This window comes from Moschus berezovskii, chromosome 8 (assembly GCF_049115385.1).
Source record: "Moschus berezovskii isolate FMDL1 chromosome 8, NW_MosBer_1.0, whole genome shotgun sequence".
NCBI classification, from domain to species: Eukaryota; Metazoa; Chordata; class Mammalia; order Artiodactyla; family Moschidae; genus Moschus; species Moschus berezovskii.
The window spans coordinates 22,439,617-22,463,746 of record NC_142467.1 but is presented as its reverse complement, the minus strand read 5'-3'; the positions used below and the strand labels follow the sequence as shown (position 1 = coordinate 22,463,746).

The window sequence follows — 24,130 nt, the reverse complement described above, 5'->3', positions numbered from 1 at the left end:
TCTCAAGGCTACACAGTTCTTCACCTCTGAAAATGCACTGTTCTAATTTCACCCTGAAGAATTAATCCTGGTGTTGATTTGAAAACACAATTAGTTGAAATGCCTCCTTTTTCAGCTTTCAGCCTAGACCAGTGCTGTCTCACAGAACTTTCTGGATATCAATGTATTCTACATCTTCCCTTGTCCCATTTGCCAGTCACTAGCCACACGTGGCCAGTGGCTATTGTATTAGATGGTAAGATCTAGATCACTGTAGTTTTTGATAGTGCTTTGATGAAATTTATAAAATTTTAGTGAACTGTTTCATTGGAACTATAAAAACATTTTTATACTTTAAACGAGTAACATTATGCTATACAACAATCCCATGGCTATATCCTATTATAACTGTCTTCCCCTGTTTATTTTTTCTATAGATATATTCTGATGGCCTAACACTCTCTCAACCTCACATTAAGCCCTGGAGATGTGATGGAAAACAAAATGTGCACTGGCCCTGCCTTCCAGAAGTTTAAAAATCTAGTGTGGAACAAGCAATTGGACAACAGCTTCAACTGTGCTTTGATAGAGAAAACAGAACATATTAGATTCCTATGTTATAATATAGGAAAAACAATAAACATAAGTTACAGAGCATCTCCAGGATATTTCCAGAAGTATAAACTGGGGCCTGACTTGAATGAAGGATAAATAAAAGCCAAGCAAAGGAATGCTGAAGACAAAACAAACAGGACTTGGAGAAGCTGAAGGATGTAAGCATCTTTAGATTGCTTGAGCATAGGATGGGAACTGGGTGAGGGGGTGGCTGAGGGAAATAACAAAAGGTGAGGCTGGAGAAGAAGGGAATTACAGTCTCAATCACACATGACCTTGTGAGCAATCTTGACCAAGAGACCTTGAGGGACCTCGGTTCCGTTCATATCTCTATGCATTCCATGGCACACAGCACATGGCAGGAATTCAGCCAATCTCTGTTCAGTGAATGCATGAAAGAATGAAAATTCAACAAATGATCAACCATATAGGTGAATGTTCTTCTTCTTTCAGAAAAAGTATGTGTAACATATACCTATAAAGCATATATATTTTCATGTATCTACATTTTTATAAGCATAAAATTGAACCTATTTAATTGGGTTATATAAGGAAAGCTAACGTAAAAGAGACATATTTTGATATGTTATATCTACTCCTGACTTGTGTAATACAGTTTGTAAAGTACAATTCCACGATTGGCTGAATTTGCTTTTCAACAAAAATTGTTCTTAATTCTTACCAACTATGTAAAGGTAGTTAACTTATTGATAACTTTCAGGAGCACTGTGGAATACTAAAGTGTATAAGCTATTTGAAGGCCTTTGCAGACCCAATTCAGGCCTTAATTATTACTGTGCAAGGAGACATTTTGGTAGAACTGTCTTTAAATCCAAAAACAGGAATCAGGTAACAGAAAATAAAATTTCATATAAATACTACCTCTCATTCTCCCCTTTCTTTTTGTCCCCCCTCACTCGCACGCTCCCTCTCTCGCCCACACACAGACTTTCTCTTCTTCTTTTCCTTGCATCTCAAAAAGAAAAGCCAGTAATCGTCTACTGAGAGAGCTGTGAATCAGAGGTTCTTTCTGCAGGGGTTACATCCATCTTTTTGATTTCCCAGGGAGTGGCAGGGGTTCTTATGTTTTATCCCATGGCCACACAAAGTCACTTAGTCACTAGCCCAGACTAGATGAGCAGCTCAAACAGAATTACTGAGTCACTGAGGGGTGAGAGGTTCCCTCCTGACCAGGTGCTAAGTGATGCTCCCAAGTGGGTTTTGTGGTTTGAAAACATGCGCTGGATATGAGGTAACCTGTCTGGGACTTCTCTCTCTCCAAGGATCACCTGGAATGATCTGGTGATCAACGAACGACGTGTCTGAAGTTTTGTTGAACTGTTTAGCTGAAGCCTTCCTTTCAGCAGTTTGGATTACTTTAATGAGATTATTGCTCCTTTGCCCTCTGACTGTTCCCAAGCTAATTTTTGTCTGTTTCATATCCTTAACACGGATGCCTGTCTCTTGGTTCAGAAGTCCTTAAGCGGTGCTGAACGTAAGCCGGGGCGTGCTAAATCCTTGCTGAGTGAAGAAACGGCTCTGCAGGCTTACAGCATGTCCCCTGGGACCTGAGATCTTCAGTTCATCCTGAAGCGCTCAGCCCCGTGTCTCCTTCCCCAGCATCAACTGTGGGAGTCGGCAGGCAGCCAGGAGAACCAGGAGTGGCGCTAGACAGGCACAAGGGGATGAAAGAAGCAGTTTCTGAATACCGTCAGAGCCTCCACTGAATTTCCACAGCCTCACAAGCTACCATTTTGGGTAAATACCTAGTATACTTGTCATAGAGTTAAATAAGATGGACTTTCTTCAAAGGAAGTGTTTTTAATACAATAATTGTTTTTTTTTTCTAACCAGTAGATTAAAAACTTAACACATTTACAAAATCTGGCATATTTATACACTGTATCTAAACAGACATTCAAGCTGCATTATAATATAATAATAAAAAAAACCCCGATCCCAGTCTATTAAATCTTTGTAAGGCTTTGTGCCATTGTAACAGTAGTGCTAATTATCAAGCAAAGACATGATAATTACAAAGAGCTTTTTCGCTAAAAGAAGGAATCTCTTTCAACACCCACGCGCTGCACAATTTCCTATGACCCTGTAACACTACTCTGGTATGGCCCAGAAATTTGTATTTCAGGCTGAATACTGGGAATCGTGTTATTCCTCTCTCTTCGCCAATCTTTTTTTTTCTTGCGAGTAAACTGTTTTCAGAGGGTTAAGGGAGAGGGGTAATGGTCCAAATGGGGAATATAAAACTAATGACCCTTCATGAAACATATTATGCTCCTCATTAAACTTCCTCAGTTAAATGTATTCCATTAAATTAAAATAAATAGGATTTAAAATTTTACCCAGGAGTAGTAAACTATCCTAACTTTCAACTTTGTGTTAGATCTATTCTATGAATAGATTTCTCAAGTCCCTGATGCATCGCAGGTTCTTAGCCTGCAACACAATTTATGTCTTCCGTCTTGCAGAGGTCTTCAAACTTCACGTGTGTAAGAATTACTTTGGGAAACTTACTACAAATACTGCTTCCCACCGAGATCCCTTCTTTTTCACCAAGGATCTCAGGCACACTGATTTCAGTGAAATGCACTTTGAAAAGTACCCTCTGTATTTTTCTGGTACAAACTTTGTCAAGCTTAGGGATCCCACTTGATTGCTTTCTCCATCATCTCAGTTATTACTACAGTGTGGGAAAGCCGAATGGTGAAGACTGTTGTAATTCAGGTAGTTGAGCAGGCCAGTCCCAAATCATGATAGACTTATATGTGATTTTCAGAGAATCAAAGCCTCTCTAGTTTTGATCTAGGAGCCTCAGAATGTCTTTTTGAGAGATTCAGAACTTTAATCTATTGATGTTAAGGGCAGGATAATGATGGAATTGCTACTCTACTCTATTTTTGCTTTTTAAAGAATTATATTGTACAAAACTTTCGAATTCACTGTCCTCATTTTTGAGATGAAAATCTTCAGACCTGAGAAGTAGCCAGTTTGTCACCCAGTAAGAGAGAAGGCAATGGCAAGCCACTCCAGTACTCTTGCCTGGAAAGTCCCATGGATGGAGGAGCCTGGTAGGCTGCAGTCCGTGGGGTCGCTAAGGGTCGGACACGACTGAGTGACTTCACTTGCACTTTTCACTTTCACACATTGGAGAAGGAAATGGAAGCCCACTCCAGTGTTCTTGCCTGGAGAATCCCAGGGACGAGGGAGCCTGGTGGGCTTCCATCTATGGGGTCACACAGAGTCGGACACGACTGAAGTGACTTAGCAGCAGCAGCAGCAGCAAGACTGTGCAAGGCAAGGGTTCAAGTGCAAGCCCTTTGACTTTCAACTCAGTGTTCTTCTCATGACCCTGAAGAAGTCTGGTTGAGACACCCATCTGTCCCAGAATATGAAAATCTCTAGAGTATGTGAAGTTTTAACTCTCCTTTAAAGCACAGAGTATATTCTTGAGCAAAGCCCATAGAAGATAATTTTACAGATTTTTAAACTCATGAAAACAAATCTAAAAAGTCAAAATTTCACCTAGATTAATACAGTTCAACTGCATTTCCCACCACATGAAGGACAGAAGCAGTTCAAGTTTGATGACAAATTCCAATTCAATTTTTTGCTGTTGCTCTGCAATGTTTATTGTAATGATTTTTGTAATGAAGTGGAGTTTTGAGTATAGAGTTCTGTCTTCAGAACTCATGTTAACTGTGTGTGAATATATACAAGCATGCATGTGAAAGCACTTTCACATGTGAAAACACTTATGAGGTTTGACAACTGTTAATATTTATGTATTTTCACATTTATATCTGTGCATGAATAAAATGCTATCTGAAATACATACTAGGTAAATTTTATAAATGATCTTAAATTTCAAGATCAAGGCAAGCCCACAACTAAAATCATCGGTCAGTGAAACACTAAATGTGTAGTAATGCAAATCTTGAAGTATTTTAAAATACACATATTAGGTCTACTTATCACCTACTTTTGTTTCTCTGAAATTATTTGCTTGGTCTTATTAGGTAAAAAATTTAAAAAAATTTAAAAAACTTCAAGTAAAAGTAAAGAAATGAGAATTAATCTTAGACAGTTATAACAGGTAAAGAGAAGATGGATGTAAGAGGCACATTAATTTGATCAGGATTAGAACTACATTTTTTCATAATATTGAACCAGCTAAAACAATGGCAAGAATAACTTGTATTCTGGTAGACTGATTCTGAATACATACTTCTGAAACATTTATTTTCTCTTAATTCTGGAAAAGCAGTCATAATCAAGAAAACCATGAAGAGAAAGACAGGTGGGGAAAATAGATGGGGACATCTTATCTCTAAATAATGGGGATATATACTTCATTATACCTCTTCCTTTTTGGTTTGGTATTCATTGCTTACGAAGGGTTCTATAAGGCAATAACATTTAAATAGGATACATGTGGGAAACATTTAAAATTGTATGGCAATGTTACTTATAGTAACAGATAAAAAAATATTTTTGAGTTTCAACGTGGTGCTTATTTATTTTTGGCACGATGGAACCATGTTTTAAATCCAACTTTGATAAAACACCAAGTGACATTTAGAAATTCATTTTCATCAGATTTCTGATCCCACGTTTATCAATAGCGCTATATTAAATTATATGATTTGGGGAAAAATATTTCTGGGAGAATAACTTTACTCTTTCAGCAAGAATACATTAGGAAGAATGAATTAGAAAGAAGAGACATAAAGAAAAACAAATGAAAAGTTATGGTGAGCTCACTTTAATTTTTTTCTTTGACTATGCTGTCAAAGCGGAGAAGGCAATGGCAAGTCACTCCAGTACTCTTGCCTAGAAAATCCCATGGACAGAGGACCCTGGTGGGCTACAGTCCACGGGGTCACTACCAGTCGGACATGACTGAGCGACTTCACTTTCACTTTTCACTTTCACGCACTAGAGAAGGAAATGGCAACCCACTCCAGTGTTCTTGCCTGGAGAATCCCAGGGATGGCGGAGACTGGTGGGCTGCCGTCTATGGGGTCACACAGAGTCGGACACAACTGAAGCGACTTAGCAGCAGCAGCAGCATGCTGTCAAAGCATATACTTAAAAGAAACCATGAGAAGTATATACTTTAGTATATACTTAAATGAAATCATGAGAAGTCACCTAAAATATGGGTGAGCTGTCCCCATAGCCACACTTCCCATTTCTGGTGGCCTGACACTGGGGTGGACTCAAGAAGGACAAGATTAATAATTTGACAAGATGCCTGATTCTGACCAAGGAGCAGATTCCCGGAGTCCCTACTATCATACCACTCTCACTTTGCATTTTGAGAGAGAGAGAGAGAGAGTGGAGTAACAATTGGGGCAATAACTCTGGGTACACCTGAGGGCATATAAACATTTTAGAAAAAGGAAGTTGTGCTCGTGTGGAGGCAGGGAAGAGAGGAGGGAAGGTCCGAACACAAGCGGCTCTGCCTAAGTTCGGGGTTCGTCAGGCACGCGTGCACGCTCACCTCCACGATGTCCGAGTTCGTCCGGCTCTCGTGCGGCTCGTTGTACTCGGTGTACTTGAGCAGCACCTTGTCCATGTCCGTGCTGGCGTACTGGAACAGCTTGTTGGTGCTGTTGAAAATGATCAGCGCAATCTCACAGTCACACAGCACGCTCAGCTCGTATGCCTTCTTCATCAACCCAAATTTCCTCTTTGTAAACGTCACCTGGAAGAAGGCAAGCAGGCGGGTTTTTTAAAAGAGAGAAACAGGATGCCTTGAAAAACAAAACAGTACTTGCTTCCCTTTGTAACACCAAGTGTGTTGTGATCAGAGCCCTTGGCATTAACGCGTTTGGAAAGAAAGCAAAGAGATCTAAAACTAATTTCTGCTTAGAACTGGAAAATGTGTGATTTCTAGCTTGCTGCTGAATGCAGAAACTGTAAATGCCAGATTTCGTGCAGGGCGTTATAGTGATGGTGACCTGGGAGCTGTTTCGTTGAGCAATTCAAGATTTTTAAAAAAAGTCAATTTCAGCAGCGTGAGCATACTTCTTAATTATAAATCTGGAGCTTGTATTTTGGCTGCTCGGAGACTGGACATGACATTATGGACATGATATTTTAGATCTGTGTTCAAAACTTCTCAAAATTGTTTAGTCTCATGCCGTTTAACTGAAAACACTTGAAGGGATCTTACTGTACTTTCAGACAGAGTAGTATTCTGTTTTCTAGAAATTCAGCAGGGAGTTGGGAAGAGCTTTAGCCATAACACTGTGAGGGTCTTGGTTTCATTCTTCTGTGTCCCTTTCTTGCTCTCTCAAGCCAGAAACTCTATTGTTATCTTTGCCTTTCTCTTCTTTTACTCCAATCTATTACCAAGTCCCATTATCCCTTTCCTCAAAATGTTTCCCAGGTTCACGTTTCCTCGTCTGTTTCCCAGGCATCTTTATCATTCCCGTCTTTATCAGCTTCCTGTCCTAGGCAATCTTCCTGTCTGAAACCATTCCCTCCTCATTTCATCCTAATCTTCAAAACCTCACTCCTGTCACTGCCTTGTCTTTCTGATGAGTCGGCTACAAGAGCTCCTCTGGCTTCAAACACTTCCACCTGCCAATGTTACCAACTACAAACGTGCATTTCACTGTTCCCAATTTCAGTCTTCTCTTGAGTAAACTCCACTTTGCCCACCCAAAACCATGAACTTTCTTAAGTATAAACCTGTAGACTTTGTGGCCCAGTGTTTCCCAGCAGGTCTTTTGTAGAACAGTATTTCTATAAAATTCTCCTTAAGACCAAAGTTCAATGGTTCAATACGTGTAGGAAATGAGGCACAGTGGTACATTAAGGGCTGAGCAACTTTTTAAAACTTCAATCTGCTTTCCAAACTTATTGTTGACAGAATGTTTATTTCTTTGCTTATTTATTTATTTTGAGGAGCACTTGCTGTCATTCTTCAGAAGAAGGTTTCTGAAGTATCTACCTGGGGAAATCCTGACTGAATTATTATTATCAAAGGTGAGGCTTTAACTTTTTCCCCCTTACCTTCAAATCCAACTTATCTTGCAGAGGTCAGCTCAGTTTTATCTACTACCTACTTGCTTGTAATTCCTAAATCTAGAGTCCTACTCCTTATCTGTCTCCAGAAATCCAATGGATGTCCTCCACTCCTGTGCCTATCTACAAGTCCTAGGAATGTCATACTCCCAAAGCCCAAATTTCATCTTCAATCTCGAATCTGCTCCCCTTCCTGGGTCCCAGATCTCATTGTAAACTCAGTCACCCAAACTAGAGCCCACCACGTGGACTGCGAACACCCCCAATCCCACACTCCTAAATAAATGTGTTGACGGGAAGTGTGGACTAGCAGACAGAAAATCTGACTCCCTGGTCTCCTCGCTCCCCCGCAACGTTTGTTAATACTTGTTTTACCCATCACCTTATATTTTTTCTTATAGTTCTTACATTTTATTACTTGTGTGGCCTTCTGGATGATCGCTGACCTAATGTTTCCCTTCCACTACACTGCACATTCCACAAGAGCAGGTGCCATTTTTCCTTTGCCCTTTACTGGATCCCCAGTGCCTACAACAGCAGGCATATGGGCACAGGGTAAAGATCTACTGTCTAAAAAGGAAATAGGAAAAACTACTTTGCTGTTTTTTAGAAATATCAAAGTGATATATGTTATATAAAACTGTGGGGACTTCCCTGGATGCCCAGTGGTTAAGACTTTGCCGTTCAATGCAGGGGGTGTGGGTTTGATCCCCGGTTAGGGAGGTAAGATCCCACATGTTGCGGGGCCACAAAACCCAAACATAAGACAGAAGCAATACTGTAACAAAGTCAGTAAAGACTTTAAAAATAGTCCACATCAAAAAGAAAAAAATCTTTAAAAAAGTTTGAAAAAAAAAATACTGTGATAGCTTTCCCCACCAAATTTTCATTTAGCAATTCATAAACGGAACTTTAAAAAGATAAACCTATACTTTAATAATGATTATATTCTTATATCACATCTGCATGGAAGGCAGAATGACAGAAAGAGAAGAACATGGGGTATGGATTCAGGGGATCCTAGACTTTAATGCAGATCTGCTATTTAAGAGTCACAAGAAATTAACTTCCTCAAATTTGATTTTTCTCCAAGTTTGACTTTTCATTTATAAAATGGTGATAGCACCTACTCTTGGGGTTGCTGCGAGGATTATATAAAATAACATATGTACAACATTCAGTTCAGTTAAACTTTGCATTTAAAATAGAAGCTCAATAAATCTCAGTTTTTATCCCTTTCTTGGTTGACTTATAGGAAAAGAACTTAACAAAATATACCTGTCTTAGTGGCTCAGAGACTACTGATCAAGGTTAATTGAAGATCTTACTACAGTCTTTCTGACAGAAAGATAAAACTCAACTATGGAATCTCCACTGATCATTCTTTGGAAAATACAGCATTTAGGTATTTACCAGCTGACATCAGCTAGTCAAAATCTACTAGTATACGTTATTTATGCTTCAACGTGGATAATTTTTCTTTGTAATATTTGCCAATGTCTCACCTTCTATTTTATGTTTATTGATTGCCTTACTAAAAAGTACTTCAAATAAAATACAGCTAGTGTTTTCATATCTGATTATCATACTACTTTAGAAACTTTTTTTATTCTGGTTCATTCAGATGAGTCATGATTAGTATTAGGGATGAGCTAAATAAAGACTATCTTTTGGAATGGATAAAAATCATTACTATTAATTATACAGATTTATAAAAAATGTCTTTTAATAATTCTCTTAGATGCAGTTTAGATATGCAGACATACTTGCACATTGGTATTTGTTAGTGAAATAGGTTATAGAGGCATTCAGTGCAGAAGGCACTGACCCAAAATACTTTCATATATCTAAAACCACTTTTAATCAGACTTTCATGACCACAAACTGTAGGTGGAATGTCTCAATACAGTATGGTTTCTGTTGTACTCAAACCTCAGAATTTAGCACGTTACAACATTCACCATCAAAGTACATTTCGGCACAGAAATATCATTAAAGCCACTATCTGTGTTTACTTTTAGGTACTCCTCAACATCTGTGTAACTAAATAGGCTGCTGGATAATGCATACTTATTTAATAATACCTGTCAAAAAAGTCAGTGCATATAGCTTCTTTTCATGAAAACTGCAGACTGAAATGATGATAACTGTATTAAAGCATTTAAGAAAATATCTTCAAAATCTACTCTTAATTGTGCTAACTTTAATTCTGTATTATGTTCATATTCTTCATAGCATACTCAAAATGTATTTTATAATGCTTTTTCTCATTGTTCACAGTTAGATAAAATTGTTTTTCAGGATTAGGCTTTCTTAAGAGAACTGGGATATTACTCTTCATTTAAAATATGCCACTCAGTGACAAAGATTGCAATTCAGAGCTTTTACACTTAAACATAATAATGTATTGTAATGATTACATTTTTCATAACTTGAGAATAGTTTGTAATGGGGACAAGTCCATTTCTACTTCAGTAACATATTCGACCCTTAGGTGACTGTTTTTACAGTAGTTAGGCAAAGAGATGCTCTTTTCCAGTGCTACATCAATCAAGGTGCACCAGGAAGACAGCAAAACCAATACTGTTTAAGTGGGCACTATAATTTACATTCAGTTTTCAAAATCAAAGAGACTCCACATTAACATACATATGGAAAGCAAGACAACTCTGTAAACACTGAGCATTTTATGTTTCTTTTTCTTTACCTCTTGAAACAGCCCCAAATGTAATAATGCTGATGTTTTATTAAGACATTTCTGTATTAAGCTGTATGTTAGCCTCGGGTTTTAAATCCTAGCATAAGGGCAGGGATCACACATCTCATGCTGACAATTACTCTGGAACTTATTAGGTATGAATCAGGGCTTGAAATAGAATTTTAAATTGAGAAAAGGCACATTCATTAATTATAGAAGTTTTGACAAACGTTTATTCTGAGACTTATTCTAATATTGCAGAGCTGACTGGTTGTCTGAGTTTGCCTCTCCCTGAAGACCCCATGTCTGGCCTCACAAAGACTGACCAATAGATACTCAATGAACGGATGGATTTTGGAATGGTGTTTTAAACTCTGAACGTCTCAATAAAAATTTCCACTAAAAGTATATACTTTTAAAAAAAGTATTATTTTTTTCCTGAAGTAAGAAAAAAATAATTCAAAAAGTTCAGAAAAAAGTGGACTTTATTCCTTGCCCTGATGACTCACCATGAAAAACAAAGAGTGAAGGTAAAAACTAAATTTTACAATCACAGGAAACAGAAGTAAAGGGGGAGGATCTAAGAGTTCAAATGATTGCATTCAATTGAGCAAAAATTGATTGAACTTTCTAATGAGTTCAGATTTTTAAAGAACATGCATTTGGCAAAGTCTTTGATGAAATCCTCATCACAATACTATAGATTTGAGATTCAGTTCAGTTCAGTTCAGTTCAGTCGCTCAGTCGTGTCCGACTCTCCGCGACCCCATGAATCACAGCACGCCAGGCCTCCCTGTCCATCACCAACTCCCGGAGTTCACTCAAACTCATGTCCACAGAGTCGGTGATGCCATCCAGCCATCTCATTCTCCGTCGTCCCCTTCTCCTCCCGCCCCCAACCTTTCCCAGCATCAGAGTCTTTTCCAGTGAGTCAACTCGTCGCATGAGGTGGCCAAAGTATTGCAGTTTCAGCTTTAGCATCAGTCCCTCCAATGAACACCCAGGATTGATCTCCTCCAGAATGGACTGGTTGGATCTCCTTGCAGTATAAGGGACTCTCAAGAGTCTTCTCCAACACCACAGTTCAAAAGCATCGATTCTTCGGCGGTCAGCCTTCTTCACAGTCCAACTCTCACATCCATACATGACCACGGGAAAAACCATTGCCTTGACTAGACGGACCTTGGTTGGCAAAGTAATGTCTCTGCTTTTTAATATACTATCAAGGTTGGTCATAACTTTCCTTCCAAGGAGCAAGCGTCTTTTAATTTCATGGCTGCAATCAGCATCTGCAGTGATTTTGGAGCCCAAAAAAATAAAGTCTGACACCGTTTCCACTGTTTTTCCATCTATTTCCCATGAAGTGATGGGACCAGATGCCATGATCTTTGTTTTCTGAATGTTGAGCTTCAAGCCAACCTTTTCACTCTCCTCTTTCACTTTCATCAAGAGGCTTTTGAGTTCCTCTTCACTTTCTGCCATAAGGGTAGTGTCATCTGCATATCTGAGGTTATTGATATTTCTCCCGGCAATCTTGATTCCAGCTTGTGCTTCTTCCAGCCCAGAGTTCCTCATGATGTACTCTGCATATAAGTTAAATAAGCAAGGTGACAATATACAACCTTGACGTACACCTTTTCCTATTTGGAACCAGTCTGTTGTTCCATGTCCAGTTCTAACAGTTGCTTCCTGACCTGCATACAGGTTTCTCAAGAGGCAGGTCAGGTGGTCTGGGATTCCCATCTCTTTCAGAATGTTCCACAGTTTATTGTGATCCACACAGTCAAAGGCTTTGGCATAGTCAATAAAGCAGAAATAGAAGTTTTTCTGAACTCTCTTGCTTTCTCCATGATCCAGCGGATGTTGGCAATTTGATCTCTGGTGCCTCTGCCTTTTCTAAAACCTGCTTGAACATCTGGGAGTTCACGGTTTACATACTGCTGAAGCCTGGCTTGGAGAATTTTGAGCATGACTTTACTAGCGTGTGAGATGAGTGCAATTGTGCGGTAGTTTGAGCATTCTTTGGCATTGCCTTTCTTTGGGATTGGAATGAAGACTGACCTCTTCCAGTCCTGTGGCCACTGCTGAGTTTTCCAAATCTGCTGGCATATTGAGTGCAGCACTTTCACAGCATCATCTTTCAAGACTTGAAATAGCTCAACTGGAATTCCATCACCTCCACTAGCTTTGTTCGTAGTGATGCTTTCTAAGGCCCACTTGACTTCACATTCCAAGATGTCTGGCTCTAGGTCAGTGATCACGTTATCGTGACTATCTTGGTCGGGAAGATCTTTTTTGTACAGTTCTTCTGTGTATTCCTGCCACCTCTTTTTAATATCTTCTGCTGGTAGCAATTTAGATGATTTAAATATGAATTAATTAACCAGTGTTAAGTTTAAAGACAGTCTCTTGAAATGGGCCATGGAGTTCAGTAAATTTCCTGTCCGAGGCACCATTTTTATCATTGGTGTAGAAGAAGGTATAGCTGGCATGTTTATCAAATCTGCACAGAAGACAGTTCAGTTCAGTTCAGTCGCTCAGTCATGTCCGACTCTCTGCGACCCCATGAATCGCAGCACGCCAGGTCTCCCTGTCCATCACCAACTCCCGGAGTTCACTCAAACTCATGTCCACAGAGTCGGTGATGCCATCCAGCCATCTCATTCTCTGTTGTCCCCTTCTCCTCCCACCCCCAACCTTTCCCAGCATCAGAGTCTTTTTCAATGAGTCAACTCGTCGCATGAGGTGGCCAAAGTATTGAGTTTCAGCTTTAGCATCAGTCCTTCCAATGAACACCCAGGATTGATCTCCTTTAGAATGGACTGGTTGGATCTCCTTGCAGTCCAAGGGACTCTCAAGAGTCTTCTCAAACACCACAGTTCAAAAGCATCAATTCTTCGGCGATCAGCTTTCTTCACAGTCCAACTCTCACATCCATACATGACCACGGGAAAAACCATAGCCTTGACTAGACGGACCTTTGTTGGCAAAGTAATGTCTCTGCTTTTTAATACATAAGCCTGGGTGATAACCCAATAGATAAAAGCTGGGTCACAAATAAGATAACAGAGATAATGTTAAAGACTTCATTTGTATTAAAAAAAAAACCCCAGAATTATGTAATCTCAGGGTGGAGAAGAACTAACGTGATAGCTGATTATGGGAAAAGGGTCTAAAGTTAGTGTTTGATAGAGGGAATTAATTATCCTAATGATCTCTTTGTTAGTCAGCACTAACTAATCTATGGTACTATACTGAGCTCTGAGAATTTTAAGAAGACATTAATGATACTGATGAAATTAGCGCATCTATAGGATTCATGGGGTCACCGAGAGTCGGTCATGACTGAGCGACTGAACTGAACTGAACTGAATAGGATGGCAAACAAGTTGATGTATGGTCTGAGAATAATTTTGCAGGAGAAATCATTGAGGGAATCTGGAATGCTTAAGCCAGAAATGCCAAACACTTTCCAAGATCTGCAGACTTCGTGGCCATGTGAAGAGGCAGATGAGTTATTCTGTCTTATTCTATAGAGCAGAGTTAGCAAGCACTGCAGAAAATCATAGAGGTTCAAAATAAAGGGAAACCTAGTGATGAGAACTGTCCAACAGCGGACCTAGCCTCATGAAGTTAAGAAGCAGTTCTTTCCTGAATATATTCAAGCAGGGCTGCGTATCATGGAAGGTGTAGAAGGTGTTCCTGAATTAAACAAGAAGCTGGACTAGAGATCTTTAAAATATTTATTTCAGATTTTAGATGCTCAGATTCTCTGTCTAGGTAGCACAGACCTTCAGGTTAAGGGGAAGTTTAGAGTGAATGAAATATGATTTCCAACAAGAATCTATTTCTGCAATTTCATTTTGTAGAATGCTTTATATTTTGGTTACTCAATCTCATCAATACATTACCATAATCACTTCTAATTTTCATATTCCAAGAAATAAAACTAGATCACTTTCTTTTTACAGTTAGAAGAGATATAAAAAAGACTCTAAAGAACTGGAGTGGACAGTATTAAATTATGTATAGCACAGAAAAACAACTGTCCAGATTGATAAAATAACAAATTCACATTATTAACATATTTTGAAAGAAGCGGTATCTATACATTGTTATTGAGGCTCTGTGGTGTGGAAGCAAAAACATGGGAACTGAAAATCAAGTCTAAGCTCCGCCATGTATGATCCGTGTGCTCTTGACCTTGGGTAAATTGTTTAACTTATCAGTCCCCCGGTATCCTCATCTGTAAAATGAAGGTAATAACAGGCATCCTATAGAGTTATGATGAGAGTTAAACTAAGGAACACACAAGTGTCAGTGACTTGTTGACTGTGAAACATGATACAAGGTAGGTAATATTATTTTTCTTAAGTGTGAGGCTCAGTCACTTCTTGTTATAAACTGTAAAAGACTGCTCTCCTAAGATCTGCTAGCTTGTTTCACCATCATCATGTTTAAGAGTTTCTCTCTCAACTAAACCTCAAGCTTCACTTGAAGGCTGGAACATCTCCTGTCTGCTCTTGTAAACTGAAGTCCCACAACAATGCTTGGCTCAATAGTTGTTGAGTGAATGAATGGATGGAATAATTACTCATTTTTTTTTGTAATTCAAAATGAATCTCTGTGCAAGCTCAAACTATGCTAATATGAAGTTTGCCACTGAGGGAGAAAATTTCATCTAGTTATTTTTCTTTTTGTTACATTAGCTTACAGTTTATTGTAAATATGTTTTTAAACATACATTTGGTAAAAATGAATAGGAGAAAAACTGGATTGGGTCAAATCTTGTGTGGGGGCTTGTTGGTGAAATTGGAGCATATATTTTTTATAACTGTTTTTAGATAAGAGTGTTGACTTTTGGTGACTTTTTTCTAAGAAGTTCAAAGACTTTATAAGCTATCTTGCATCATCTGACAGCATCTCTTTGAAGTTATTATTTGGCACAGTTTATCATCCCCATTTCTCAGATGATACTGCAAACAAAGGCATGAATTGCCTTATTCCAGGGTCACAAAACTAGTCCTTGATGAACCAGAAATAGAGCCCTCTTCACACAACATCCATCTTTCTTCCCATTAGTTGGTGTTTCTTCCCTCTTTTAGATAACAGTGCATTTTAGGGATTGAAAGTCAGCACAACATGGACCTCAACAGCCACTCATCAAGCATTGTACAAGCCAGCAATTCTGAGGTGGAGAAGAAGCAGAGTAGTGGCACCACTTATTAATTAGTATAAGGATAGCTTTCTAGGCTAAAGTGAAAAAAAAAAAAAAAAACACAACACAGAACTAAAATACTAACACTGAGAAGTTAGTTTCTAGGTTCTGACAATAAACCAAAGCTCCTTTTGTGTGGACTCCACAGCCACCTCTGTCCTCAGACCTCCAGACAGGACTGCTAAAGCCAGTGAGAACCTCATGCATGCACTAGCGGGCACACTCATTCTATATTTATGGATGTTTGTTTAAATTTCACAAAATGAGAAGCATTTTGGTTGTGAGCAAATACAAGCGTGTTTACAGCCAGAATAAAAGAGGTGGGTCTCTGATTTACTCACAGTCAATGTAAATAACAAGTTCTAAAACAGAGGACAAGTCCTGTGTCATTTCCTACAGGGCGGGGAAATTAGTTAGACGACTGGGTAACAGAAAGGGCATTTAATAATGAGTCTCCACGCCACACGCAGGCCTCTGTTCACCCTCCCAATCCTGGCTCCATTCATAAAGTCACCTCAGGAGAACTTTCCTGCCACATTTTAACGGTGGGAGTCCTTGCACCTTATAGGCAAGAATAAATGAAAGGAAAAAGACTTTCGGAAACAGCAGCTATTCACATTTATGAGAATAATGGACACCTAACTCTAAATGACTTCAGATGTATTACCAAGGGGAGCAAGGGTGACTTTATCTATGGATCTCCAGTGTTCCCACCAATCAGAATTTTTCATCCTGATCTTAATTGAACTGCTCAATGAGTGGAGAACTTTTTACCCATTTCAACTCATAAAGTAATAGTAGTTTCATAGTTTGGGACTAATAAACCCAGCTACTTTTAGTCTCAAAGTTTTGAGGTTTTATCAGGTTTGGTTTTGTTTCTCCCAAAGAGAGTCACGATGAATACAACTGTCATCTTACGAAAATATTTTAGATCCACCCCTCCTCACCCACAGCCTAGAGAATCTCTCCGCTTCCTCCCAGTTAAGGAAATGGAGTGACTAATGAGGAATGAGATGGGCAGTTGGAGGATACAATGCGCTCTCTAATCCAGAGAGCATCTAGGTCTTCCTCTGTGTTTAAAGGGTTAGCGATGGAGTCAAGAGTCTGCCACGACAATCTTTAATTGAAAAAAAAAAAAAAAAAAGGGAAATGCCCTCTTAAATGCTCTTTTTCTTCCCCCGGCTTGTTCCTGACAGTAAGTAATGGTGCGACTGTTCTAAAGTCTTCCTCTTCAATTTTATTTTGTTTAATTCAGTCTGTCATTAGAAAGGCTTGCGAGCTTTAGGCCTGATGATTACTTTCGGTGGGAGGAAGTAGGGCCACTGCAGACTTGTGTTCTAGACAAGCGCTCCTTTATACAATGACGGGGCCTGCCACCATAAATGAAAGGCTCTTTAAAGAGCAGAGAGGGACTCTTTTAAGCAGAGTGCTACCATGTGCTTGTAACCCTCCAGCATAACTTGTGAGGATGAGACAGCAGAGTGTTCTGCTGCAAAGAGGACTATTGTCCTCGTTAGCCTCCAGCAAATTGAGCCCCGTTTCGCTGCAATGCAGTAGGATTCCCAAAGGGTTGCAGGCAATCCTTCCTAAAATTCTGAACGCCATAAAAGGATTAAAATAGGGGGGCTCAGCATATGGAATTTAGAACTCTACAGACCCCCTCACCCTAAGTCAACACCCCAACCCTCAGAACGGGCCTTTAAATCTTGTGCTTTGCACACTATTTTGAGGAAGCATAATAAAAGCATGGGTTAAACTTGAGTATCTATTAGCAAATGCAGAGTCTGAGTTTTAAAACTTGTCATGGCTGATCTCTGATATATTTATATACATGAGGACAAGGAAGATGATAAGCTATAATGATTACACTTAGGATTTAAAAGATTTCATTGTGGTCCACTTTCAAGCTTAAGAATGTTTTGGATTTTAAAAAGAGACTAGATATAATGCAATATGTTTTACATTTTTTAATACATGCTGTTGAGGTCTGCTTGGTTTCTTAAGAGGCTGATTTACATTCTAAATTCAATCTGCAGATGCAGTCATGAAACAAATACTTATTTCTCTTTATCTTGTATACATGAAATATATCATTTGAGTCTGAAAAGAATCAAATAAAACAGATTAATATTTTGGGGTCAAAAACATGTTTACTAGTTTAACAAAGCCAGAATGTACCTAAGGTAAAGGTCAAAGACTACTTCATTCCCTGCTGAGCAAATGCTCAGGAAGCACATTTGTCTATGTTTCCTGTCATAACAGGAAGAGTGTAACTTCTTCCTTTCCACAATGGCTTCAGTTTTACCTCCCAACTCCAATATTTTCTCCCTCAGGGCCTTCCAAATCAATCCTTGCAAGACAGAAGGCAGGAGGCTGTCTCTGTTGTAGTTTCCAAACAGTTACATTTGTTGAAATGATATTTAAATGTTAGTGATTTCTTAAGCTAAGCTGTTCCAACTTAAAATTAAGTCAAATATCCAAACATTTACAGTGGTTCTCTTATTCCTATTAGTGGTCCAACATATTTCAAAAGAAACACAAATACATATTCCATATTACGGAATTTCATTTACTTTAACTATGTTGTTATTTTTTTTCCCCCTTCCAAACAAAGTCATTATTCTTGGTGGGGGCAGGGGGTTCCACCTGTCTTCAATAAGACTATCCGGGATGTAAGCTTTAAAAATACTTTTACTATAATAATTTTCGAAGGAGCTCATTTTAAATGAATAAATTACAATCTTAAAGGAAGTCTAGACTGCAAAGTACAAGGCTTTTGAAACAACTAGCAACATGTTCTTTAATCTACAGTTTGGAAGAAACATCTTGGTTTATGACGTATATATGGTCTATTTATAATGTTAATATATTTAGTGCTGGTTTCTCAGTAATACAATGTCAGAGAAAGCGTGTGCATTTGCAGAGCACAAGGGCATCTGCAGCGCAGAATGATGTGTGCATGCACTCAGAGGTGGAGGTGCCATTCGGTGCCAACTTGCCACCCAGAGTGAGGGAGACACGAGAAATATAAGCACTGAAATTTTTCTAAATTACAGTTTTAAATGGAAATTGTATGAGATACACAAATTAGAACTGAAACAACAAAAGTCTGGACGCCCTCAAGTTCAGAGCTAAGTTCTTAAATCCAGAGACAGAAATCAAGAGTAGACAGTTACCCTTTTCCTTATGAACATTTTGGGCTCTCTTGGACTTCTCACTAAAGTAAAAGCTAATGAATAGTTACATGGCAGTTCAGATAATCTCTTTTTGGCAATAAATAAACAGATCTAGCTATAAAAGTATAAAATGTCCCACACCACACGGAAGGTACAGAAAACGTGTTGTGTACTATCTCTATGATTCGTCTACAGAGCTGGGCGATCATTTGTGAATTGTTTTCAAACTGACAGGAATAGAACAGAAAGGAATGGCTTGATGTCACAGCTGTTAAACATACATCTGAGCTCTTTGGTTACACTTTCTTTGATTTGGAGTCTTGCAGAAGTAGTTTGTCACTTTTCCCTTCTGGCTTTCTTTTTCAGTCTCTCACCACTTAATTTCAACTCTCTAATAAAAACTTTTCCTCTTGTGATTTTATGAATAACAAAAGAGTGATTTAATTTATATGCACAGGGAACCTCTGAGCAGGCATGCACAGGCTGTGTCAAAATACCCTGCAATTGAATTCTGAGATGCACTGCTGTGTCCTATTGCATTGCCATGATATATACTACTTTTATTTATTGATTCATTTTATAAAATTAGTTTAATGAAAAAATTCAATATGAATTTAGCAGTGACCTGTTAAATGGTATTGAGGGAAAAGTGGTACCATCATCACCATCATGAGTTATTTCCAGGTTTATTATGGATTTAGAGATTGTAAAAAACCCAACACTTTGGCACTGATTGAACTTTTTAATCACTTAATTTGAAAAAAAGGTTCCAGATATTCACTGTCTAACATGGATAATGCTTCTATTTAAAGCATAGTTTCCTCTCAAATAATTTGTATTTGCTTGACATGCATACAAGCAACTGACAAATCTGGAAGTTCTGTTTGTGAAGATGACAGAAGAAAAGTGTGCTTGGATGACTCTCTTCTAACTCTTGGCTTAGAATTTATCAAAAAAATATTTTCTTGAAGAAATTTATTTGCATTTCTATGTTAGCCAATTCCTCACATTTAAAGATTGAATATCTCTACTTCAACAAATTTTATACTAGGTTAGTAGGCTGCGAACTCTCAAGTTAAGCACCATAATTAGCCCTTTTATTCCCTGATATTCTGGATATTACCTTGAAGGAACATTAGAGTAAAAATTCCACTGAAAATTTTAGTTAAAATTCTAAGAACCTAAAATAGAGAAAAACTAGGAAAATTAAGGAGTAAAACTTCATTTTTTAAAAAAGAGTCATTTGAGAAAATCAATGTACCTCTTTTTTTTTTTTTTTAGTTTAGAAAATATCAGGTTTAGTTTAAAAACCTCAGTACGTAGAAACTGTCAGACTGCATCTACACTGAACATATTTCTCTAGTTTTCTATTTTTTCTGAGCCCACTTAAAATAATCATAAGTCATGTAAGGAAACGGAGATAGGGACATAAGAAAAGGGAAAAAGTTACAAAATGTAACAGCTATGACTAATCCCCTTTAGTCATAAGGGGATTCTCCTATTCTATTAGCAGGAGAATGTTGCTAATTGTCTTTAATTTGTGCTCCAGATACTGCACTGATAATTACATGAAATTTTGTTTGCTGGCAAAAACTGTTAGTGTGCCAGGTCTGATGGAAGAAAAGAATTTAAGACATTTAATAATCTTTATGCCTTAACTTACTATATTAGGTCCTAACTGGGTTCTTTGGCAAATATTTCTCTCTGGTAGCTACTCAAATATGTAAATATCTTTTTTAGAACAAGTCACACAAATAAATTTGGGTGTGTCTCTCCTATCCTCTCAAAGTGGAAAAGCTGAAATTTTAAAATACAAACATATTAAGTAAACAGGTTTAGGTTAAGCATGCCTGATTTTCATATATCTTTTTTCTTGATGTAACAGATATAACAGATTTCTAAGTATATTCTGTTTGCAGAAAGAGTCATATGAGGACAAAGCTCGTTTAAAAATCTGGCTGTTTCCGAAGCACAGTAACAACTGGTACCATCAGAAGGAGGCTAAGACTGTCGCCTAATTGACGAAGGTAACTCACAGGTAAGAACAAAAAATGCAGGTGGAGAGACTTGAAATTGTAGTGTGAGAATAAGCTGCAAGCTAGAAGTGATAAAAATGGTGACAAGTAGTTCAGAATAATTTGGTCAGGAACATACATTTCAAAGTAAGTCCCACAAGCATAAGAAATCGGGAAATTACTTCTCCCCATCCTTGGCACGAGCCCTGCCCTGCAAATGTTCTGTGTGATTTTTCTTCCTGTTCACTAGCCATCCTCTGCCATCCTGGTTCTTGTTTAGAAATGATTCTCTTGCCCCTTGTTAGCTTCCAAAGGCTCCTTTGTGCCCCAACTCTACTCTGTTTCGGGCTGCCCCGCTGGGACAGTGGTAAAAGAATCTGCCTGTCCATGCAGGAGAAGCAAGAGACTGGGGTTTGATCCCTGGGTTGGAAAGGACCAACCCACTCTAGTATTCATGCTTGGAAAATCCCATGGACAGAGGAGCCTGGTGGGCCATGGGGTCACAAAGAGTCGGAAGCATGCATACATGCTCTACTTTGTTCCACTTTTCCTTCCATCTCCCTGATATCCTTTCAAGCGGGTAACAATCCACTTGAAATGAAGGTCCATTCTTTAGAGTGCTACACAGCACAGGAGCTGTTTTGACAGAAATCACATTAACTATAATAACTGATGGTTCAAAGACCTCAAGTCTTAACAGCGATAACTAATAGGTAAACTTCTCGGGCACTCATCACATGCTAGGTGCTTTACATTTATCCCCCAGTTTAATTATTTCAATGACCAAATGAAGCAGGTACTAATTTTCAATCTTCCCCTCTACTGATGAGGGAAGCAAGGCTCAGAGGGGTCAAGTTACTTGCTGGAGGGTCACACAGCCAGTAGCAGGCAGAACTCAGGCCAGAACAAGGTTTATGTGTCTCTAAACACTATGCTCTTCACCATGATATGCTGGACGCAGGATGTTGTATGTAATGGGAGAAAGTAATGACATAAAACTATGCTCTAAGCCATTATCTTATACAGAACGCAGCATGACATAACTGAAAAACAGTTTACTTTGTTTTTGAATCTGAAAGATTTGGGCTCAAATCTTGGTCACCACCCAGTGTTAACTCTCTGACTTCAAAGCTCTGCATGATCTGGGCCCTGCCTAGCATCTAAACCTTTTCTCTCGTCTCTCTAAAGTTACACACAGGAGGCTCAAGGAAGTTCCTTGGGGCATTCCTCTGACTCCTCAGCCAGCTCTTCCCTCTCTAAAGGAGCTTGGCAAACACTGTTCCCTCTGGAATGCTGTCTCCTGCTGAACTCTGAAACATCTCTTTGCTCCCATCTTTCAGCATTTCCTCAGGGAAGCCTCTCTCTCACCCCCGATCTAAATAAAGCGCCTCCTGTTATTCTTTCATAGCATTTGGGGAGTTTCATTCATAACACATGTGAACCAAATTTTTGTGACATATTTGCATATCTCACGTCTGTTTCATCCGACTAGGCCCACAGGCCAATCCTGTCTGCTTCCCGTTTTTGCCAGTAAAGTTTTATTCAAACAGAGACACATTAAAATTCGTGTATGTGTTGTCCTTTGCCGCTTTCACTCCAAGGGTAGAACTGAGCATCTGAGACAGAAACTGTGCAGTTCACAAGGCCAAAAATATTTGCTATCTGGCCCTTTACAGAACCAGGCTGCTGACTTCTACAGCAGACAATAAGCTGAACAAGATTCAGTTGGCTTATCGCTGAGCACTTCATGTTATGCAGGTTGCGAACAAATGATATTTGCTGACTTAATAAATAAATGAATTATTCAGCTGTAAATGGAATTAATGAGGATTAAATGGAATAATAAATATGTAGCTCTTGGTACATGTAGCTACTTTCAAATTATTTGAAAACTTCTGGGAGACAAATTGACAATTCATGATTTTATTTTTATATAGTAGCTTAAGAAATCACCTTGTTTACGTTAGAGATTGAGAAATAAGTGCTTTTCATAAACTTGGAGACTCTGGAAAATTAAAAAAAAAAAAAAAAAACAAGCTGTTACTTTTTCCCTCCCCTAAACTATTTTATGTATATAATCAGAGTTCCTGAATTTTAGCTGTTGCCTACTGCCATAATGAAAAGTAAAGTAAGGGCAAAATTCAATTTAAACAGTCGGCCGCTCTGTTTTCCCACAGTTTTATTTCTTAATGATCTACAACTTATCACATCAGCTCTGTAATATTTCATTTCACACTTTAAGTCAGTATTTCTTATTCTGTAAAAACACACCTTGTTCTGTATAGCCAAATAAACACCAGCGATGGCAGGGTAGGCTTTTACTACTTTTGAGAAAAGATGACAGTAAGCTATTGTATGAGGTTCTATTAAGGAGTCTACAGTGGGGGGAAACTTCCAAATGGGCAAAGCAGTGAACGCTTTTCAACATCTGAACACACACTTTAAAGGGAGCCTAGGTTAGGGATGTCTCCTCACTTTGGACGACATGCTGTTCCAGGTTTGCTGGTGCTGATTATTAGAAGTGACCTACATCTTCTAGGCTCTCTCCCAAATGGCTCTTATGATCACTCTTGCAGTAGATGAGAGGCATGCAGATGACTGTTTTTAAGTAAGGTGGCTGTTTAAGATTGTCAATAGCCATTTACAATAATCACTGAAATATATACTAAAACATGGAAGTTTTCAATTTTACCAATTCTATTTAAGTGTACTGAATCACAGGGCCAACTGAACCTAAAGACTGAAGAAAAGACGGTGTATGTATGTGCTAGTGTGCTCAGTCACGTCTGACTGTTTGCCATCCCACGGAGTGCAGTCTACCAGGCTCCTTGTCCATGGAATTTTCCAGGCAAGAAGACTAGAGTGGGTTGCCATTTCCTTCTCTAGGGGATCTTCCCAACCCAGGGATCAAACCCGTGTCTCCTTGGATTGCAGATGGATTCCTGACCTTCTGAGCCATCAGGGAAGTCCTAAGTAAAGACTACCCAGATCCTACATTCTATAGAATAAAACCAAGGAATTCGTATTCAGGATTATAAAAGATAAGACTAACTAAACTGAATTTAAATAAATTTTATTCTCTTAAAAGTTATTACGACTTCTAACATTGGTGACAGTGATAGCAACTGTAGATGCGGTTGTATTTAAATCATGAAGAGACGTTCATTTGTAGCTCAATAGTGTTAACATTCTTGCATGCTTATATGAGCTTCGTATTTCTTTATAAAGCATAATGAAAGCTCATGACTTCGACCTGAAAAACCTTTCTTTTGTCTTTGTAAGCAAAAAGAAGATACAATAGATTTCATGAACCCCCATATTACTGGTATTATTAATAAAGTGTAGATGCTAATTCATATATATTTTTGACTGCACC

General features: G+C 38.6%; 1 protein-coding gene across 10 annotated transcripts in view; it reads right to left on the bottom strand.

Annotated features, from left to right (window-relative positions):
* The window catches only part of MEF2C (myocyte enhancer factor 2C), a 180,384-nt gene that overhangs the window by 77,384 nt on the left and 78,870 nt on the right, over positions 1–24,130 (bottom strand). For all 10 annotated transcript variants that reach the window (XM_088838474.1, XM_055429053.2, XM_055429059.2 and 7 more), the window contains one exon: positions 6,116–6,319. In XM_088838474.1, coding sequence (XP_088694600.1) covers positions 6,116–6,319 — 204 coding nt within the window. The remainder of the gene's footprint in view (positions 1–6,115; positions 6,320–24,130) is intronic.